General features: G+C 37.5%; 1 protein-coding gene across 2 annotated transcripts; it reads left to right on the top strand.

Moving 5' to 3' along the window:
• Positions 1-439: 439 nt before the first annotated feature.
• On the top strand, positions 440-18,330 carry ATP6V1C1 (ATPase H+ transporting V1 subunit C1). Of its 2 annotated transcripts, none has more exons than XM_059815205.1 (12): positions 440-617; positions 3,058-3,125; positions 4,284-4,369; positions 5,365-5,459; positions 10,090-10,181; positions 11,257-11,355; positions 12,691-12,759; positions 14,138-14,230; positions 14,317-14,410; positions 14,952-15,049; positions 16,246-16,372; positions 17,729-18,330. In XM_059815205.1, exons 1-12 carry the CDS (start codon positions 486-488, stop codon positions 17,822-17,824), a joined length of 1,149 nt encoding a protein of 382 aa, XP_059671188.1. In that variant the 5' UTR covers positions 440-485; the 3' UTR covers positions 17,825-18,330. The 2 variants fall into 2 exon arrangements, with proteins under 2 accessions (XP_059671188.1, XP_059671187.1); XM_059815204.1 differs by having other exon boundaries at positions 4,284-4,390.
• The last annotated feature ends 517 nt before the right edge of the window (positions 18,331-18,847 follow it).

The raw sequence follows: 18,847 nt of genomic DNA, 5'->3' as shown, positions 1-18,847 counted from the left end.
TAATGTCAGAGTTGAAATTTCATTTTTTTTTCTCAAATGTGTTCAGAAAAAGTTGTCTGTTGTACAGATGCTGGAAAATATATACATCTGTGAAAATATGATTTGGGTCCTGTTTTATTGGATTTATTTTCAGTTCGATTGTTTGCTTATAATATTTTGTGGAATTGCAATTGAAAGATGCTAATGTTGCAAACTCAGCCCACTTTAACTTGCAGGATGGATAGTTTATGAAGACTTTCCAACTGTGTAAATGTGATTTGGAAGATAGGAAAAAATGACTTTGAGCCACATGATACTCCTGGTAAAATCTCTTACGATGGCTGAAACTGCACTTTAGTAACATGGAATGAGATGTTTTTCTTCAGGCAAAGCTTTGAATCCTGAACTAAAAGCAGATATTTTTTCTTCCCCCCACCTTGTTTCCCTTCTACTAGCATCTTGCCTCTATCTTCAGAAGCAGAAAGTGTCAAGATAAAGACACAAAAATGACAGAGTTTTGGCTGATTTCTGCTCCTGGGGAAAAAACCTGTCAACAGACATGGGAGAAACTACATGCCGCAACTACAAAAAATAACAATCTTTCTACTAATTCAAAGTTCAATATTCCGGACTTGAAGGTATGTAAGCCCCATTTCATGTCCTACAAAGTACGTTTGGTTTGCATCATCTTTGTTTCTTCAGACTAAAACTGTAGATGGGGAATACTTGCAGACTTTTTAGAGAGAACAGCTGACTTCTTTTGATGATTATAAGTGGATCTAAAAAATAATTGAGACAACAATTATCTTTTTTCTGAAATTCCAAGTTAAAAATTCTTCACTTTGTGAATTTTAAAGGTTCAGAAAGCTGCGTTCTTTCAGCTAATACAGAAGTTTTTCCAGGGATAATAGTCTTGACCTCATACTGCTAGCAGTTAGCTGGAGAAGAAAATTGGAAGGAAAAATGGAGGCTTGTGATCCGAGTATTCAGATGATAAGGTTTCCTTTGATGGTTTTCTGGTTTGGGTTTTTTTTTTTTACTTCTGAATTGTCTGCTTCTCCTTTTCTGGGTAAGATGCTGCAAAAAGGTTCTATTTAAAATACAGGAGGTGATCAAACAGCTGCTGCCTTTTCTCTGTCCAGAAGTAACATTCTTCTGTTCGAATAGTGGTTGTCTCTGGCTGAGCATTCCAGTGTGACCTGCTAATGTGCGTTATAGAAAATGGGGAGAAAACTGAACTATTACTGTGAGAAGCAAAGAGAAACAAAATCTGAAAGCATTTTCTCATGGTTAAATACAATTATCAGAGTATGGAAAAATTATGAGCCGGTGTATTGATTAGGAAAAGGTCTATCCTGACACATGAATGTTTCTTGAACAAGAATAATTGTGAGCTCAGTAACTGAGTGAAAGCTCATCAAAGTGTATCAAAATGAAGAGGAAAAAATGCCACCAATCTCTGTCTACAGAATGGATCAAGTTCAGGTGGCATGATGCCTTGTTCCTATCTCTGCCGAGGAACAGACCCAGGGCATAAAGTGCTTTAGTGTGTCTTTTAAGAGGATCTTCCAACTGCCATGACTTGCATTCTCATTTAGACCGTCCAGAGTTATTTCAAGAGATATACTAGCAGAGGTCTGTCTCTTCCCAGGACATCCTTGGACATGAGTCAGGATGCCTTTCAAACCGTAGGGTGTCTACAGCATTTAGAAGAGTTATCACTGAAAACTGATGTGGCCCATTCCCATTATAAACTATTGTTTTTGTTTCTACTTCCTAAAAGGGGCAGAAGCTAAGTATACTTTTTATACAATGGGAAATAGTCTGGCTTCTGTGAGATCCTTTAGTTAAAACTCCTTGAAACAGTGATTTTAGTCTCCATTGAACAGCAGCAGCCTTGCTTAAAGACTTACTTGTCCTGTGGCTTGTAAGTGGCTTGTCAGAACATTAGCTTCCTTATTCTGCATGTAGCTCAGAAGAAGGTGGGGCATGGGAGGCGATTTGGTTGTGATGTTACTTAAGTAATTGTGCTCCTTTCTGCTTCAAAGCTGAAGAAAACAGGAATCATGTACAGTTGAGTGGTCAAATATATAGAACAAAGATGCTAGACTAAAAATAACGTTAATAGCATCTTGACTAGACAGGTGATTCACTTACACGTAATAGTATTTCAGCAAGAAATATAAACTAGTAGCTAAAATATTAAAGATAAGAAGAGTCGTCTTTTTTGAGATATCTCTTACTTTCATTGAACAGAATGAACAAATAGGTAGGTACTTGAAGAGACAGCCAAAGAAACACTGATGTTATATGTCCTGTTTAAAAATAATCACCCTTTGGCTGTTTAACTTGAGCATGCTGTTTTTACACTTTTTGATGTCTTAGACCCATTTGAGACTTGTTTATGAAAGAGCTAAAGAGAATATTTTACTGTGCTGTAATTTTCATGTTTGCATTATATAGAGTTTAAAATGGTAAGTGTCATCCCTGGTCCCAGAAGGGTGTATGTTTTGCTTTAGATTATTACATGAAATTAGGGAAGAAAGTGTTTTCTGGAGGAGAAGGGAAGAAAGAGTGAAAGCTTGTAGACAAGCTAGATTTTCCATTACTCCAGGTGCAAAAAGTCCAGACTCTTGTTGGTCTGACTGCTGCAGTAGTCTTGTGTCTTCTCAGTTTTCAATGTTCTGGTTGCCTCCAGCACTGAGATACCTGATTACAGAAATTTCAGATTTGATCTAAAGTAGTAAATCAAATGCTGAAGCCAGTGACTTGTGGGAAATGCAGCCAACTCATAATGTAAAAGTTGTTTTAACATGTTTCAGATGGCTGGAATGCAGGACTGAAACTGTGCACCAAACTAGAGTGAGTTAGATCTGAGACAGTGGTGCTTTAGGGGTATCTTGAGCAAATGAAACACAGTGTGACTTTGTTAAATCAACAAGTCTGAAATCTTAGAGTACAGTATTTTATGTAGTTTTGCAAAGCTATCTGTTCAGGACATTTAGTTTTTATTGTTATTTGGTTTTATCTTCCTATGTTTATATACAATTGCTAATGCATTTTGATCTTTCCTTCTAGGTTGGCACACTGGATGTTTTGGTTGGTTTGTCAGATGAGCTGGCTAAACTGGATGCGTTTGTGGAGGGGTAATAGTTTATTTTTACTAGCATGCAAAATACTACAATAATGATGTGATGGTTTGTTGAGCCTTAATAATGCAGAGGTTATTTTTGGGTTTTTTGTTTCATAGTGATCCTCTGCAGGCAGTCAGCAAGCTAAGATTTCAGAAAGCTAAGCTGCTGTTTTCCCTAGTATCAGTACTTGAAAAAAAAATAATCTGAAATTCTTGTGGAATAGTGGGACATTACACATTGATGAAGGATGGTTCTACCTATAGTAGTGCTGTGTGCTGCCAGGTCCTGGAGAACTGTTAAGAATTGAGCCTGACAGCTGCAGGAAGTGATGATGAAATGGAGTAAAAACTGTTCTTTTTGCAAGTTGGAGTACTATTTACAGACTTTGAGAAGGTAACCGCGTTGTTTCCTAATCAACAGAGATGATTAAACAGCATTAATATTAAAATGCAAAAGCTATTAATTTTGAAGAAACTAATGGTCCTTTGAAAGTGATTTTGAGCAAATGTAACAAAATTTCACATAACGAGAACTGGTGGGGCCATCTTCTGTTTCAAGTAGAGAAGTGTTAAGTAGTTGTTTTTAAATAGAAAAGGAAACTATTTGGCATGGCACATGTGAGTAATATTAAACATAGCTTTTCTAATGAGGAAGACAGGTCTTGAGTGTCAGATCTCATGAGGGCTTAGGGCTGGGGTTTCTCCATAGCTCTTCAGTTATCTTTCTTTCATTGTCATGGTTGCCGTGTGTTTAATTCGGATTATTGATGATTTCTACCTTGCTATCTATTTTTAGAAAGGGGTTAGGATTCTGAAAGTACCACAGATTTCAAAAAAAGATTGGAATGTAGTGAGATGACACCTGAAGTCAACCCCTATTACCTGTAGGCGAGGGAAGTAGCCTCACCTTGTTGAGAACTGATGAGTGGCAACACTAGAGAAGGATTTAAATAAAGTTCTGGCATGTATTTGGGAAGTTGGTCTCCTTCAGATACTGAGCTCAGTTTGTGCTCTTGGAAAGCTTGTATGTAAAGCAATCAACTCTTCCTTTTTTGAGCCAATCTCTTTTGATCCAACCTCAGGCAATTTCAGATCAGTTTCATAAATGGTATTTCTCAAAATGGCAGGTTTTTTCATTCTTTTTTTCATATCTTTGTCTTTCATTTTTCAGTGTTGTAAAGAAAGTGGCCCAGTATATGGCTGATGTTCTAGAAGACAGTAAAGATAAAGTTCAGGAGAATCTTCTGGCTAATGGAGGTAAAATGTTAACCATGATACGTGCATCCTGAAAGTGTAGGAGGGAAGGCAATGATCCTGAAACATACTGAATGCTGCTTCTCTGTATGACCTTCTGAAAGCCTAGTTTAGACATGGAGGTACTTTTTTCCATGAGTCACTTGCCCTGAAACAAATTACAGGATCCATAACAGCAAGAAATTAGATCTACATGTTAAATACTCCCTTACAGAAGCCTTTTGATCCTTTAGGGCTGTATTTTGTCATCAGTGCTCTCTGGTGGAGCATAAAAGTTACTGTTACTGATCACTGTAAACATTCTTTGTATTAGTCTGTCATCTGAATAGGTATGATTTTATGTAAGCTGTGCTGAAATACTCAGTTGTTCCCAAACTGTGATAGAATAATTGTGATACAAAACTAGTCGTCTCATGGAAATACTTGTCCATTTTATTACTGTAAAGAATTGCATTGGTCTCTAAATCAGTATTTTGTTTTCAAAGCCATTTCATAAAATTTAATACAGCTTGTATTGATGCAAGAGAGGCTAATGTGAGTGGATTAACATGAAGACAAGTGCAGTGGTCCTAATTAACATAGTTATTCTTAGATTAGGGGCTTGGAGTGGTCTCTGCATAGACAGCTTTACAAAACTGTTCACAAAACTGTTGCTTCAGGTGAGCCACATAATCTTTGCCGCCTTTTTTTCCATTGTAACCCTGCCTTCGCCCACCTGTTTTTCACACAAAGCAAAAAATAGTTGGTTGTGTCTGTACTTCTCCAGCCGTCATTGACTTAGACCCTAAATTATATTTACTACTATAGAGGTGGAGAAACCAATATGTGAAGGCAGAGGTCACGATAACTTACGACTTGATTATTTTCAAATTTCTGAAGCAACAGTGTCCACACATGTGAAGGTCCACAAACAGTCTGTTACAGTACTCTTCTGTTACAGCAATCCTACATGGAATATAATACATCAGTCTTTTTATTGTCTATCTTTAAAATTTTAGTTGACTTGGTCACCTATATAACCAGGTTCCAGTGGGATATGGCCAAATACCCAATCAAGCAATCCTTGAAGAATATTTCAGAAATTATTGCAAAGGTAAGGTAATTTGTTTTATAAAACTTTCCTATTTGAACTTGAGATATTTACGCACAAAACTTGGTACTAAAAGCTATTATAGAACTCAGCTTATAGTTTTCATCTAATTTAGGGACCTCACTGAGTTATTAGACTGGGTACTAAATGCAGAGAAACAGGTTTGCTGGAGTTCAGCCTGAATCATCCTGTTGAGGGTTTCCATTTGTCTGCATGTTTAGCTGTACCTGTCTTCTATAGGGACAGCTTCAGGGACACCTATGTAATAAATCTAATTTCAAATAGTTTAAAAAATGTTTTCAGTTGTGAGCCACAGATGTGTGTCCATAAAGTGGAGAAGAGAAGGAAGATGACTGAATTTGCCTTATGTTCTTGTAGAAGTGATGCCTTAGGAGATAATGTCACAAGACTTGAAGCAGTTTTGTCCCAAGGCAAAGAGTCCTGACATAAGTCTTCACTTTGGCATGTGATTAACATGAAGATATAGGAAAATTGGTAGAGCTACATTAATTAAAATCTGTGAGGCCTCTTGACATGTTGATGTTAAAATAACTTGAAAAGCTTGTAAAATCATGAGTTACTACTTTTCTTGTATGGTTTTATATCCTCCTCCCTCACTATAGCAGCAGATTCTGATGTTTGTCAAAATAAAGAGTCATGGCAACTTCAATGGGGAGTTTGTCAGTTGAGGAAAAATTATAGCAGAGTTGGAAACATTTAAAATAAAAGGAAATCTACTGAAACTATCCATCGAGTTTTTTTGGCTTTTAACTTTCAGCAGTATTGTGAACCCCAGTGTCAATACTGAAGACTTAGAAGATGGTATCTGTGCCATGCGAAAGCTGTCACGTAATCTAGTCATTCTTTGTATTTGAAATTACGGTTGTAAGACTGTTATGCAAGGAGACAACCTCAATAGCCTTAATGCCTTAGTCCAGCATTTTCAGCAACCCAGGTATCTACTGAAGTACAACAGCCCAGTTATATAGTTACAAGAAGACACTCGTGTATTGTCAATGACTATGTAAGTGGTTTAAATATCTGGGTTTTGCTATGTGTAGAAATAGGCCCAGTATGTTCGATTGATACATTCTTTAGCAATATCATGAGCCTGCCTCATTTTGCTGTGACATTTATGAGTTATCCACCAATTCTGCTACCAAAAGGAAGTTTGTATTGTCGCTTCATTTGGCAGTTTTACAGAAATGTATTTTCAAGAGCTCTGCTGTGACATTGAGGTTTGTGGTTCTGCTTTCTCTAATGTTTTCATAGGAAGTAAAGCTGATTCTTGTTTACAGTAAACTCCAGTCAGTGCAGCAGTAACAAGCTTTTGTCTAAGCAGACATCTTTTAAAAGGCTACTGACTTTACAAATGAGAGCAATTAGAGTATTGACAATTAGGAAACGATGAATGGAACTGGTTCATAAGGGCAGTGTTTGGTATCAATGGTTTTTGCTTTTTGTCATTAAACAAAGCATAGTTAGACTGTTGTTGAAAGTTTTGATCTTTGGAAAAGGCAGAGCGGAAGGTTGTCGGTCTGGGAAATAGTCCAGATGCACAAAGGTACTAGCTTAATAGCTTCTGATTAATTTTTCCCCTAATGACGTCTTCTAGCTGTGCAAAAAAAAATAGTGCCACTTCTTGTAGTATAAAAAAGTTTTCATGAAGATGTGTGCTTTGTGACGCCTGCTGAAATGTTTCATATGCTTTGCTAAATGTTAAATCAGTCAAAGAATGTAAATAACCTTAAATGCTCATCTGTTTAAAAAGTAAATTGTCTTATTGTCAGAGTATTTTGTTTAAAACATTGCTGTATCTGTAAAGGGGCAAGCTGTTAACGTGTTGCCAAATGAAACTGCCAGAATGTTCAGGCTTTTAATGACTTCTTCCTGGTACAGACAAGTGAACTTATGTGTTACCATAAACAAGGTCACTATATAACTAGGTGACGTTGCTTTTAAGAGAGATTTATTTTGTGGAAACAAAATCATATCCGGATCCCCAAGCTGAACTGTTATATGCAAACAAAATGTTTTGTCAATGGTCTAAGCCCAAATAAAGGGAGAGTCCCTTACTATGTTCAGATACTTCTCCCTGGGAATTTTTATATGCTTGTATCTACCATAGTGAGGAAGCAGTGAAGGAGGGAGTAGGCAGCATTATGATGCCAAACCAGTACTGTACCACATTCTTTCAGGTATCTGACTGTTACTAAGTATACTGATTTTAAAATACTTCCTTGTATAGGGTACACGCTGATAGGATTATGATTGGATGTTTAAGACCTACCAATTGCTTAATTTGTTTTGTGTTCTTCCACTTGCTGCCAAGTTACCTAGGTGGGAATGAATTGGTTTTGGTAACAGTTCTAATTAATCCTGGAGGATGAATTTGAGAAAGATGGCTTACTTGAGCAGCAATGGCAAGCCAAATGTGAGAGTCTGAGTCTAAACAGTAAAATAGCTGGAACTTTGATATGGAAGATTGAGAGATGAATGAAGGCTGCCAGTGACATTAAACACAGAATGATGCCTCTACTTGATTTGACAGATATATTTATTGTCTGAAATAAACTGAATTCAAATCTGAAGTACTGTTTATCTGTCTACCCTGGAACTGACCCTGTGCAACTTCAGACATGCCAAAATACATAAGTTTTTACTAAATGAAGAATGTCTCTAAAACAGATTTTTCTTTATAGTTGTAAGCCACTGTCAATGTAAAACAGCAGCATGAAAGATGACTTTGTGAAGGGAGATGGTGTTATAATTTATTGTATTTTCTTTGCAAACATACAGAATGGGGAATAGCTCTGCTTGGGAGCATAATTGTGATAATATTTAGAATTGTAAATAGTAACAGCCATTTGGAATCAGGCAGATGATGCATTTAGTTGATATTCTATCTCTGAGTGACCAAGGCTGTTCATCTCAAGGAGAGGTGCAAACTGCGGTAGGCAAATGCAGTGCAACAGAGTCTCCTCTTAAGTTGTAGATGATGCAAAGCATTAATGCTTTGGGTTACTTAATTCTTGATTTGCTACTCATAAAGCTGTATGTGGTGGGTTGATCATGGCTGGACGCCAGGTGCCCACCAAAGCCACTCTATCAGTCCCCTTCCTCAGCTGGACAGGGGAGAGGAAATACCACAAAAGGCTCATGGGTCGAGATAAGGACAGGGAGATCACTCACCATTACTGTCATGGGCAAAATGGACTTGACTTGGGGAAATTAGTTTAATTTATTACCGATTAAAATCAGAGTAGGATAATGAGAAATAAAACCAAATCTTAAAAACACCTTCCCCCCACCCCTCCTTTCTTCCCGGGCTCAACTTCATTCCCAATTTTCTCTACCTCCTCCCCCAACGCGGCACAGGGCGACGGGGAATGGGGGTTGCGGTCAGTTCATCACACGTCGTTTCTGCCGCTCCTTCCTCCTCACACTCTTCCCCTGCTCCAGCATGGGGTCCCTCCAATGGGAGGCAGTTCTCCATGAACTTCTCCAATGTGGGTCCTTCCCATGGGCTGCAGTTCTTCAGGAACTGCTCCAGCATGGGTCTGTTCCACGGGGTGCAGTCCTTCAGGAACAGACTGCTCCAGTGCGGGTCCCCCACCGGGTCACAAGTCCTGCCAGCAAACCTGCTCCAGCGTGGGCTCCTCTCTCCACGGGGCCACAGGTCCTGCCAGGAGCCTGCTCCAGCATGGGCTTCCACGGGGTCACAGCCTCCTTCGGGCATCCACCTGCTCCTGCATGGGGTCCTCCACGGGCTGTAGGTGGATATCTGCTCCACCATGGACCTCCATGGACTGCATGGGCACAACCTGGTTCACCATGGTCTTCACCACAGGCTGCAGGGGAACCTCTGCTCCGGTGCCTGGAGCACCTCCTCCTCCTCCTTCACTGAAAAGAGTTGTTTCTCTCACATAGTCTTGCTCCTCTTTTCTCCGGCTGCTGTTTGCGCAGTTGTTTCTACCTCCCCCTGCCCTCCCTTCTTAAATGTGTTATCCCAGAGACTCTACCACCATCACTGGTTGGCTCAGCCTTGGCCAGCAGCGGGTCTGTCTTGGAGCCGGCTGGCATCGGCTCTATCGGACATAGAGGACGCTTCTAGCTGCTTCTCACAGAAGCCACCCCTGTAGCCCCTCCACTGCCAAAACCTTGCCACACAAACCCAATATACTGTACCATCTCTCTTGTCGCTGAAACTCTCATGAGGGAAAGGTATAATGAGAAGTGAGGTAACAGCTGGGGGAAATGATACCCAGTGTTCACAAGTGGACTTGTATCGCAGTAGGAAGTAAACTTCAAATGTTCTCTTCTGTCAGCTGAGATGGAGGGTGGTAGCCTCAAGGTGATGGAGTGGATCATCAGCTTGGATGTAGTAGCATGTCCAGTTGATACCAGAAGAGGATGTGTAACTTTTATTATTGGCTGATTTTCCTTAAAAGGAATTCTCACTTAGGGTTTTCTGAGTTCTGAGTGAAGTTTGTCAAGCACTAGAAAAATAAACATTTTAACTTGTATATTTTTCAGTAAGTTCTTGTTGGCAGATCTAAGCTTTGAAATGGAGAAATCATTTAAAAACTATTCTAGTTCTTTAGACACTGTTCCTTTTCTTTTTATTTTTAAGGGAGTAAACCAGATTGACAATGATCTGAAAGCAAGAGCGTCAGCATACAATAATCTGAAAGGGAACCTTCAGAATTTGGAAAGAAAGAATGCGTAAGTCACATTGGTTTTTTTGCTAATGTAGCACAGGAGGGTTGTCTAACCATGAAAACTTAATGTGTGAAGAGGTGTAGACTCTAAGCTTAATGTCTTTGTGAGGTGTTTATCAATCTTGAATAGCAGCTGTCATTAAGGAACATTTATTACCAGCTGACTTGCTGGTAATAGCTCACTTCTGATTGATAAGCGATTACGAAATACACAAAAGCATGTACAAATAGTATAAATTGCTGGAGCTTTTGAGAGAAGCTTGTTAAAGTGGTGTGTAACACTGCTGCTTAGGTGTCTGTCTAAGCAAGGAAGTCTTTCCCTTCACTGCAATTTATGCTTTAAGCATATCAATATTACTGCATTTCTCCCCTCAAAATAAACCAGCAGAGAGACAGCAGTTGCATACATGCAGAGAATAAGTTAAACAAGGACTGTGTGCTGTCTTGTCATGTACATGTGATGATTATCTGAAATACAGTTGAGGTACAGTAGTTCTTCTGTGCAAATATGGTTGATGAATCTGACCCAACCCTACCATTACAGTTAATGGTACAAGCCTGCTGGCTGAGAACTGTGGGTCATACTAATGATAGCCATTTTATGAGTGAGCCTTAAGTTCCATCTTAAGCCACGGTAATTTGTCAGCTAAGTCCCATTGAATCTGTGTGTGTCTTTTTGTGAATACAATATGCTCCTCTAAATTTTTATTGAGGTTCTATATGTAGGTCTATACTAAATTAGTTGTACATGAGACTCCATATAGTAGACTTCACAATTATGGTTTTAATGGTTCTTGTGTTTTTAAATCACTTTTAAAAAGAGAACTTGGCTTTTTAAGTGTGTGAGGTATTTGGAATATGGAAATGACGCACAGCAGTGGAGTTACTGATAAAAACTTTCAGTGACTTTAGACAGTAAGATATAAAATGTGTATAAGGACATTTTGTTTGTTCTGCTGATAGTGAATGCTTAATTAAAATACATTTATGAAAATGTTATACTATCAAGCACTGGAAACTGTCCACAGGAATTCAATTTTAAACATATATTTACTTTGGCTGTCTTTGTTTCTCTGCAGGGGAAGCTTGCTAACCAGAAGTCTTGCTGATATTGTAAAGAAAGAGGACTTTGTACTTGATTCAGAATATTTGGTCACGTTATTAGTGATTGTACCGAAGTAAGTTTATTGTTTGTCCTAAGAGCAGAATACAGTAAGAAATTTAAATCAAATGGTAGATCCCACAACCCTACAATACTGTAAGAAAGGACATCTGAGTGCGTTTGGGGTTTTCCTGGATGAACTAACACAAACTTTTGGATACTTAGTAGAGGCAAATGAGCCTGTGTACCTGTATTCCATTGTTCACAAGAACTCATCATAAGGAATGCTGAGTGCTCATTAATTTCTTTAAGGAACTGGAGATTAGACTTGTCTCTTATCTAGTATTAGCCATGGCTAGTCATGTTGCAGAAGGTATTCTTATGAAAATAATAAGTACTGAGTTGAAACATGGCTTGTTGTACATTAGAAGGCTTAATGATTGAATTATCCTGGTTAGGACTATGCTGGCTTTCACCACTTAGTGAGCGAAGTGAACTCTACTTCTTTGCTCTGCACTTTTTTACTTATCTAAGTCTCTACCAATGGAACACTGCTTATATCATGTAAAAGGAAAAACCTGTTTGCAGCAAACCTGTCTGAAGTGTTTAAACAACAAAACCCCCACCTTTTACCCTGGCCAGGGAAAGTGGTGATACAGATGTCCTTAAGAATCTTGTAAAATGAGAAAATAGCACTAGGCTGTCTTTCTGGAGCTGGGAACAAAGAGAGCGTCTAACTTGTAAAGATAGCCACTAGGCTGATTATCACAGGAAGCAGTAGTCTCTGTCACATGTAAAACTCTGGTGAAGGCAAAACAGTTTTGCAGGGGGTTTAGCAGAAAACAGGTGGCTAGTATATCTCGACTGTTACTTTTCCTTTACCTTTGACTTGGTTTTGGAGTTGGAAGGGTGGAACATCTTCACCACCAACTACAGAAAGGCAGGGCTTCCAAAATTCTCAGTGATCCTTCAGGCAAGTGCAGGACTCTGGGGAAACCATTTGTAATTGTGGAAAAAGTATTCCTATTAGTAACTCGGAAGAGCAGAGTTACATAAGGAGTTTCTGATAAACCTTGACAGTTAAGTCCATTTGGTCCTCTGAAATCTGTACTTAATGATGACTAATTTAATTTCATAGTTCTTTGATTTAAAAAAATTACACTTATAAACTTATACGAAGACTGAAGAGAAAATATGTTACTTTTGCTATCATTATAGTTTATTCAGCAATAATCTTAACAACATGAGGAGGACTGTCCCTGATGTCTTGTGTATTACTTACAACCTACACCTGGGTTGGAAGATGTGGTGATTAAATGTTTTTAACGTTTTTTTTAAAAAACTTGATCCATTGATCTAAGATTTCTTACTGCAGTACCAAAAGTCTAACCATAACCTGTATATTCTCTAGGTTAAATTATAATGACTGGGTTAAACAATATGAAACACTAGCAGAGATGGTTGTACCACGTTCCAGCAAGTAAGTTGTTAAATGCTAAATCGCATATTTGCATGTGCTATATTTTATAAGTGTTCCTCATCTGTAGTGACTTTGAATCTTAAAGATTGGTCAAAAACTTGTCAAAATGTCTAGCTTTATAGCTTTATGTGATCAAGCTTGATTATGTTGTAGTTGAGGAAGAATTCAAAGGATCTCTTAACTCTAGGGTTAACAGAGTTATCAAACTAACTTATGTGGGAAGAGTAAAAGAATTGGAAAGTTAATCTAGTTCAGGTCAGGCACTTCGAGCTAGTGCACGGTGGGGTTTAGCAACAAATACTAGCTGTAAGCTTTATGCCTGTATTCAGAGGACTTGAAACAAGTTACATATACTCTTTGAAAGCTGATTAAAGAATTAAGAACTGGAAGTGTAGATGGTTTTCTTGTGTGCAAAGAAAAGTAACTTGTCTCTTTCAGGCTAACAAAGGTGCTTGGTATCTGTGATGGACAAGGCTGAGGCCAGGATTTGATAATACTGTTAAGCCATTTTAGCAGTCTTGTAACCACATTGGAAAAAAAGTCAACGTGTAGCACAAAGCATTGCTGTGCTGTTAATTTTAACTTAGAGTGAGGTTTTGATCAGGCAGATCTGATATTACAAGCTTCATGCCAGTTATAAAATCTGAACTTGCTCTGGCTAACTTCACATTTGAGTTGGATCAAATTAAGCCTAGTGGGAGATCTGCTAATGATTCTTACTGGGAATAATTACTGGGAATAATTACTGGGAAACCATGATCTAGGGATAGCTTAAGAAGAGGTGACTTGTTAAACTGTTGGACAATGCTTGTTTTGAAGACAGTATGACCCTGAGGAACAGTCTAAATATCTTCAAGCTTTTTTCCTAAGGTGAAGTCTCAAAATAAGCAGCATTGTCTTGAACTATAAAACAGTAAATCTAGGGGTCATCTTTACAGCCTAAGAAACACTTTTTCTTACCAACCTGTCTTTTTAATTTGTATGCTTTTCTATTTTAAATCCATTTCCTTTTTCTTCAAAACATGCGTTTCTAAGAATTCTGTAGTCCAAACTTTTCAGAATTAAACCAGCTTTAGTTCCCTTTTCTGTAAAATAATTTGAACTTGAACAAATATCCAGACATGTATGAAGTGTTTCTGAGTGGTGAAGTCTCTGAATGTGAAATGGAAACTGCTGTCCTTTACAAAGGGAATAGTAAGAGCAGTTGCTGAAGTTTTCGTTACTTTCTGTATAAGGTGTTTAATTTGGGGACTAATCCCATGTGATTATCTATGTTTATGTTCTTGCCTGCTAGCGATGAAGTACAACTTCAGCTACTGTATATCAGATCTGTGGTGAGTTGAACCTTATTAATTCTGACACTTTTTTTTCTGTGTAGTGTACTCTTTGAGGATCAAGACAGTTACCTTTGTAATGTCACCTTGTTCAGGAAGGCAGTGGATGACTTCAAGCATAAAGCCAGAGAATATAAGTAAGGCTTATTTTGTGTGTGTTCTGTGTCTCATGCTTTGAAGGATCTCTAGATAGCCACTTTTGATTTTTCACTTCAAAATGCAGATTTCTGGTCCGTGACTTCCAGTATAATGAAGAAGAGATGAAAGCGGATAAAGAAGAAATGAATAGACTGTCAACTGACAAGAAGAAACAGTTTGTAAGTCTGTATAAAGTAGTCATTATAGAAACATGAGACATCTAAGGCTTGTTATTGCTACATAACAATTTCATGAACTTGTGATTCTGAGAAAGCATTGCAAGGATGACATGACGTAGTCAGCCTGCCACCCAGCTAATCTGCTCAGGAATAATTGAGTTTCCTGTAGCACAAATGCTCCTCACTGCGTTGAACCAAGTGCTGATATTGCAGCTGATAATATATGATGTTTGAAAGTGGACAAGCATTTGAATGAAGTAGTCAGATATTACTAAAATGGTCCTTAATATAGTTAGCTCACGGCAGCTGAGATGGTGTACTGAAGAGACAACAGAAGTCTCATTAAATTTCTCTTTACTTAGTGTCGAAACACCCTTAAGGGTGTTAAAGCTTATGTCCATAGTGAACTCTGCCTTTAAGTTGTCTTTATTATCATGGTACAGATATTAAGTATCTGCTCAAACATGCTTAATGGGCTGAATCTTTTTCTGAAGTTTGAATAACATGATTTTTTTTTTTTCCCCCCTCATCCCTTTTACAGGGGCCTCTGGTTCGGTGGCTGAAAGTTAATTTCAGTGAAGCTTTCATTGCATGGATTCATGTGAAAGCACTAAGAGTTTTTGTTGAATCTGTTTTAAGGTAATGAGGCAGACCTGAATAGTGCTTTTCTTTCTAGACTTTCTAAGAATTTATATCTAGCTTGTGTTTATCAAACTGAGGTGTGTGAATGCCGCTCTTCCTGGAAGGAGGAAACAAGAAGTAGGGCAGTAAGAATAGCTGATGGCAATAGCTCTTGTTGCCAGTTGTGGAATATTTGAGGTAGCTAATTGTGTATCTTCCTCCTTGGGTAGTCTTTCCACCAGTTCTTTAGGAATTACAGATACTCTGTAAGTTGTAACAAGGCATTTCTGCTGATTCTTAGCTTGCTTTATGAGCTGCTTGTAAAAAGAGCTTACTATGTCCTCTATTTAAACAGGAAATGTGAATAGTTCAGAGTAAAAGGTATTTGGGCTTTGAGTAATGTAGCTTGACATCTTGAAATGTATCCTTTTTCTTTAAAATATGCCTTTCTAAGAATCTTGTAGTCTAAACTTTTTAGTATTAAACAGTTCAATATTATAACTAAAATTTCTCTGCTTTTTCCTTCATACCGATCCAGAAGTATAGTTACTAAGTTGACTAAGGAACAGCTGTAGTTGTTCTGCAGAAGGAAGGACCTGGATATTTTTTAGAGTTGAAAGGACTTCTGCTTTAATCAGAAAATGGAAAGGCTTTTTTTAGCCTTTTTGATAAGTTGTTATAAAGGAGACAACCAGAGGAGAAAAAGAAAAAAAAAAAAAAATCACATTAACTTGCATTCTAGTCCGTTTCATAGCTGCTACGGGCTTATTTTGAAGGCAGACTTGAGTAAGGAAGAAAGCTGAACTCGGTTTGACTATTGGCAAATGTTTCCACACACCTAGAAAGCAGGATTGACTAGAGACTAAATTCTCCACCTAGTGGCATAAGCAAAGTCTTGCAAGTAAACTAATTGGAATGTTCAAAACAGTCTGAGACTTCAGGTAACTCTGAGAATTGTGCTAAGTACTCAAGGATATAAAATGATTTTAAAAGCATATAGACTTCTGTTTTGTTATTTTAAACTTGAAGAAAGAAGTTCTACTTTATTGATGCCTTATGAATTGCAGAAACAGAATGGTCTTGCAAAAATGAAAATGAGCAGAACTTCCTCTTCAGCAATAGCATTCTTTCTCAAAATAAAATAAAATTCTGCTTTGAAAGACAAAAGAAGGCTTCTTTCAGCATTTTCGTAATTTTCTGCTTGACTTCCTCAGGTATGGTTTGCCAGTTAACTTCCAGGCAATGCTGCTTCAGCCTAATAAGAAAACAATGAAGAAACTGAGGGAGGTTTTGTATGACTTATACAAACACCTTGACAGCAGTGCAGCAGCTATCATTGATGTAAGTATTTTTGTAACTGCTACTCCCCTTCAATATTAGGTTTAGTCTGTTCAAACAAAAAAAGTCTATTGGATTTATTAAAAAGCTACATCTCTCCATATTCTCCATCATTTTCTCACAGTACGGAAAATTATTTCTCCTTGTAAAAATGGCACTTCTATTTTACATTTTGGCAAAGCAGATGGTGTTTAAAGTTGCAACCAATGCATTTGACGAGCTGTCTGGTATAAAAGTCTCATAATTTCTTCTTACTGCATTCTTTCCTACTACTCATGGAAAGATATCTTATAGACTGCATACATATTCATATCCTCAAAGTATTCAAACAAAGTCAATTTTGATCTGAAGCTAGGCTTAAGGAACTTGAACGCATTTCATATCTTTTTTGAGCCCAGAACGAATACGTAAGTTGTCCACAGTCTACAGTAACAGTGGCCTTAATGCTGAAACAATTTTTTTTTGTTTCATTGCTGTCTTTTTTTAAGTTAAGATAGTTGTCCTTCTCCACTGAAGGGAGAGGAAATTGATGTCAAGTTGGAGTCATCCTTCCCATCAGTAGAGGTCTCATTTTCCTGTTTAAAACTGGTTTGCTGGGAGGCTTATTCTACTAATTTGTTTTGTATTGAAAAGCAGTGCTTTTCATAGTTAAAGATTAACTAAAGATAGACCACACAATGAGTTTAGCTGAATTTTAAAATATTAAAAATCATCTTTCTTAATGTTATATTTAATGTAATGTTTTTCCAAAGTATTTCCAGGCCTTTTTGGGGAAAGAGGGTGTGAGACAATTAAGGTGAAAATTAAAGATGCTGAACTTCACAGAATCACAGAATCACTAAGGTTGGAAAAGACCTGCAAGATCATCAAGTCCAACCATTACAAAAAAAAAACAAACCCAAACAAAAAACCCCCAAACAACCACACAAAAAACCACCCACACCACACAACACCATGCCCATCAAGCCACGTCCCACATCTTCATGTAACTTCCTGGATCATTCAGCACCCTATAACATTCTTTTCATAAACTGACTGTGTTTAGAAGTACTAAACCATAATTGCAGTACTTTTTCTTCCATTTAGTGGCAGTGTGTTTACTGTAGCAACAGATGTGAATTATTGATATAAAACTACTTAGATTTTGAAAAAGCACTTGTATTTAATTTTGAAAAATACTGTTATTCATTTGTCAAAGTTCTAACTTTGTCTGTTGCTTAAACAGTCACTTGAACGTGAAAATTTAAGCTTGAAGTCTTACCTGGTTTATTTGCTTCTAAAACATATGAATGTTTCATCTACTTCTGAATAGGAGTCTGAATTGTAAGTGTGTAACTGGCTTCAAAACTTTATTTCCAGGCAACTATGGATATTCCAGGCTTAAACCTCAGTCAGCAGGAGTACTACCCGTATGTGTACTACAAGATCGATTGTAATTTGCTGGAATTCAAGTAAAAGTTCCCTAACATGACAGTCTTCTCAGTGTTGGTGTAAACAAACAGACATGAGGTTCAAGTACAGTAATACTTCTAACACTCTACTAGTCATATGCTTGCTTCTTATGTTAGGTGAATTTAACACACAGCGGTCCATCTCTCTACATTTTCTTTTTAAAAAGAACAGTGTAGGTAATCTGCTTTTAACCAATTATGTCTGTAAATGTATATTGAGAGAGTTGAAGTATTTATAAACAGAGTGATTTATTTAAGGAAAAGCTCATTCCTCTTTCATACGGTGGTCTGTGTTAATTCCATTTACCATTGTTTATAAAAAAACTTGTTTACAGAAGAAGAGTGTAAATGTTCATGGCCATTTTCTTCATTTGATTTAGTAGATACAATTGTGTTAACGTTGTTGAACTGTGATGTAAAGTATGTAAAAATGGTATGAAATTGTGCTTTCTGAGTGGTTTAAAATTACAATCGTAGCACTGTAAACACAGGAAATAATAAACATGCCTGTGCAAATGTGTCATTTTCTTGCATCACATACAACTGTAGATACCTGTGTCTAAACTGAAGCAATGTATTAAGTCTGAAAACCAGTGCTGCATCCTGCATGCAGTGGTACAGAAATGCAATTGCCATCAGCACAAATACTTTTAAGAGATGAGTGTTTCTGCACAAAGTAAAAGAAATACCTGCAAGTATGTTGTCTGGCCGCCAAACTTACATATGAATGTTTTTCGTGCTTATATCTTTGACTCTAAAGAGAGATACGAGATGATTATTGGGAAGATGGGAATAACCTGGGATGCTAATAAGCTAGGTTTATCTGGGATTTTTTTTGATGATACTTTGTTCTTTTCAATGAGTTGAAGCTTGGGACTACTTTATGGCTTTTAATACTGTACTATTAGAGGCTCATATTTTTTTTTGTTGGCAGCATCCTTTCCACCCTACAGGGAATATGACAGCTTCCATTTAATGTTTATAGAGAGGGGTTGTTTATGTCAGTAGCAGTTATCACAGCTATTAC

The sequence above is a fragment of the Gavia stellata genome, chromosome 3 (genome assembly GCF_030936135.1).
Source record: "Gavia stellata isolate bGavSte3 chromosome 3, bGavSte3.hap2, whole genome shotgun sequence".
Classification (NCBI taxonomy): Eukaryota; Metazoa; Chordata; class Aves; order Gaviiformes; family Gaviidae; genus Gavia; species Gavia stellata.
This window is presented reverse-complemented; position numbering and strand designations above follow the sequence as displayed.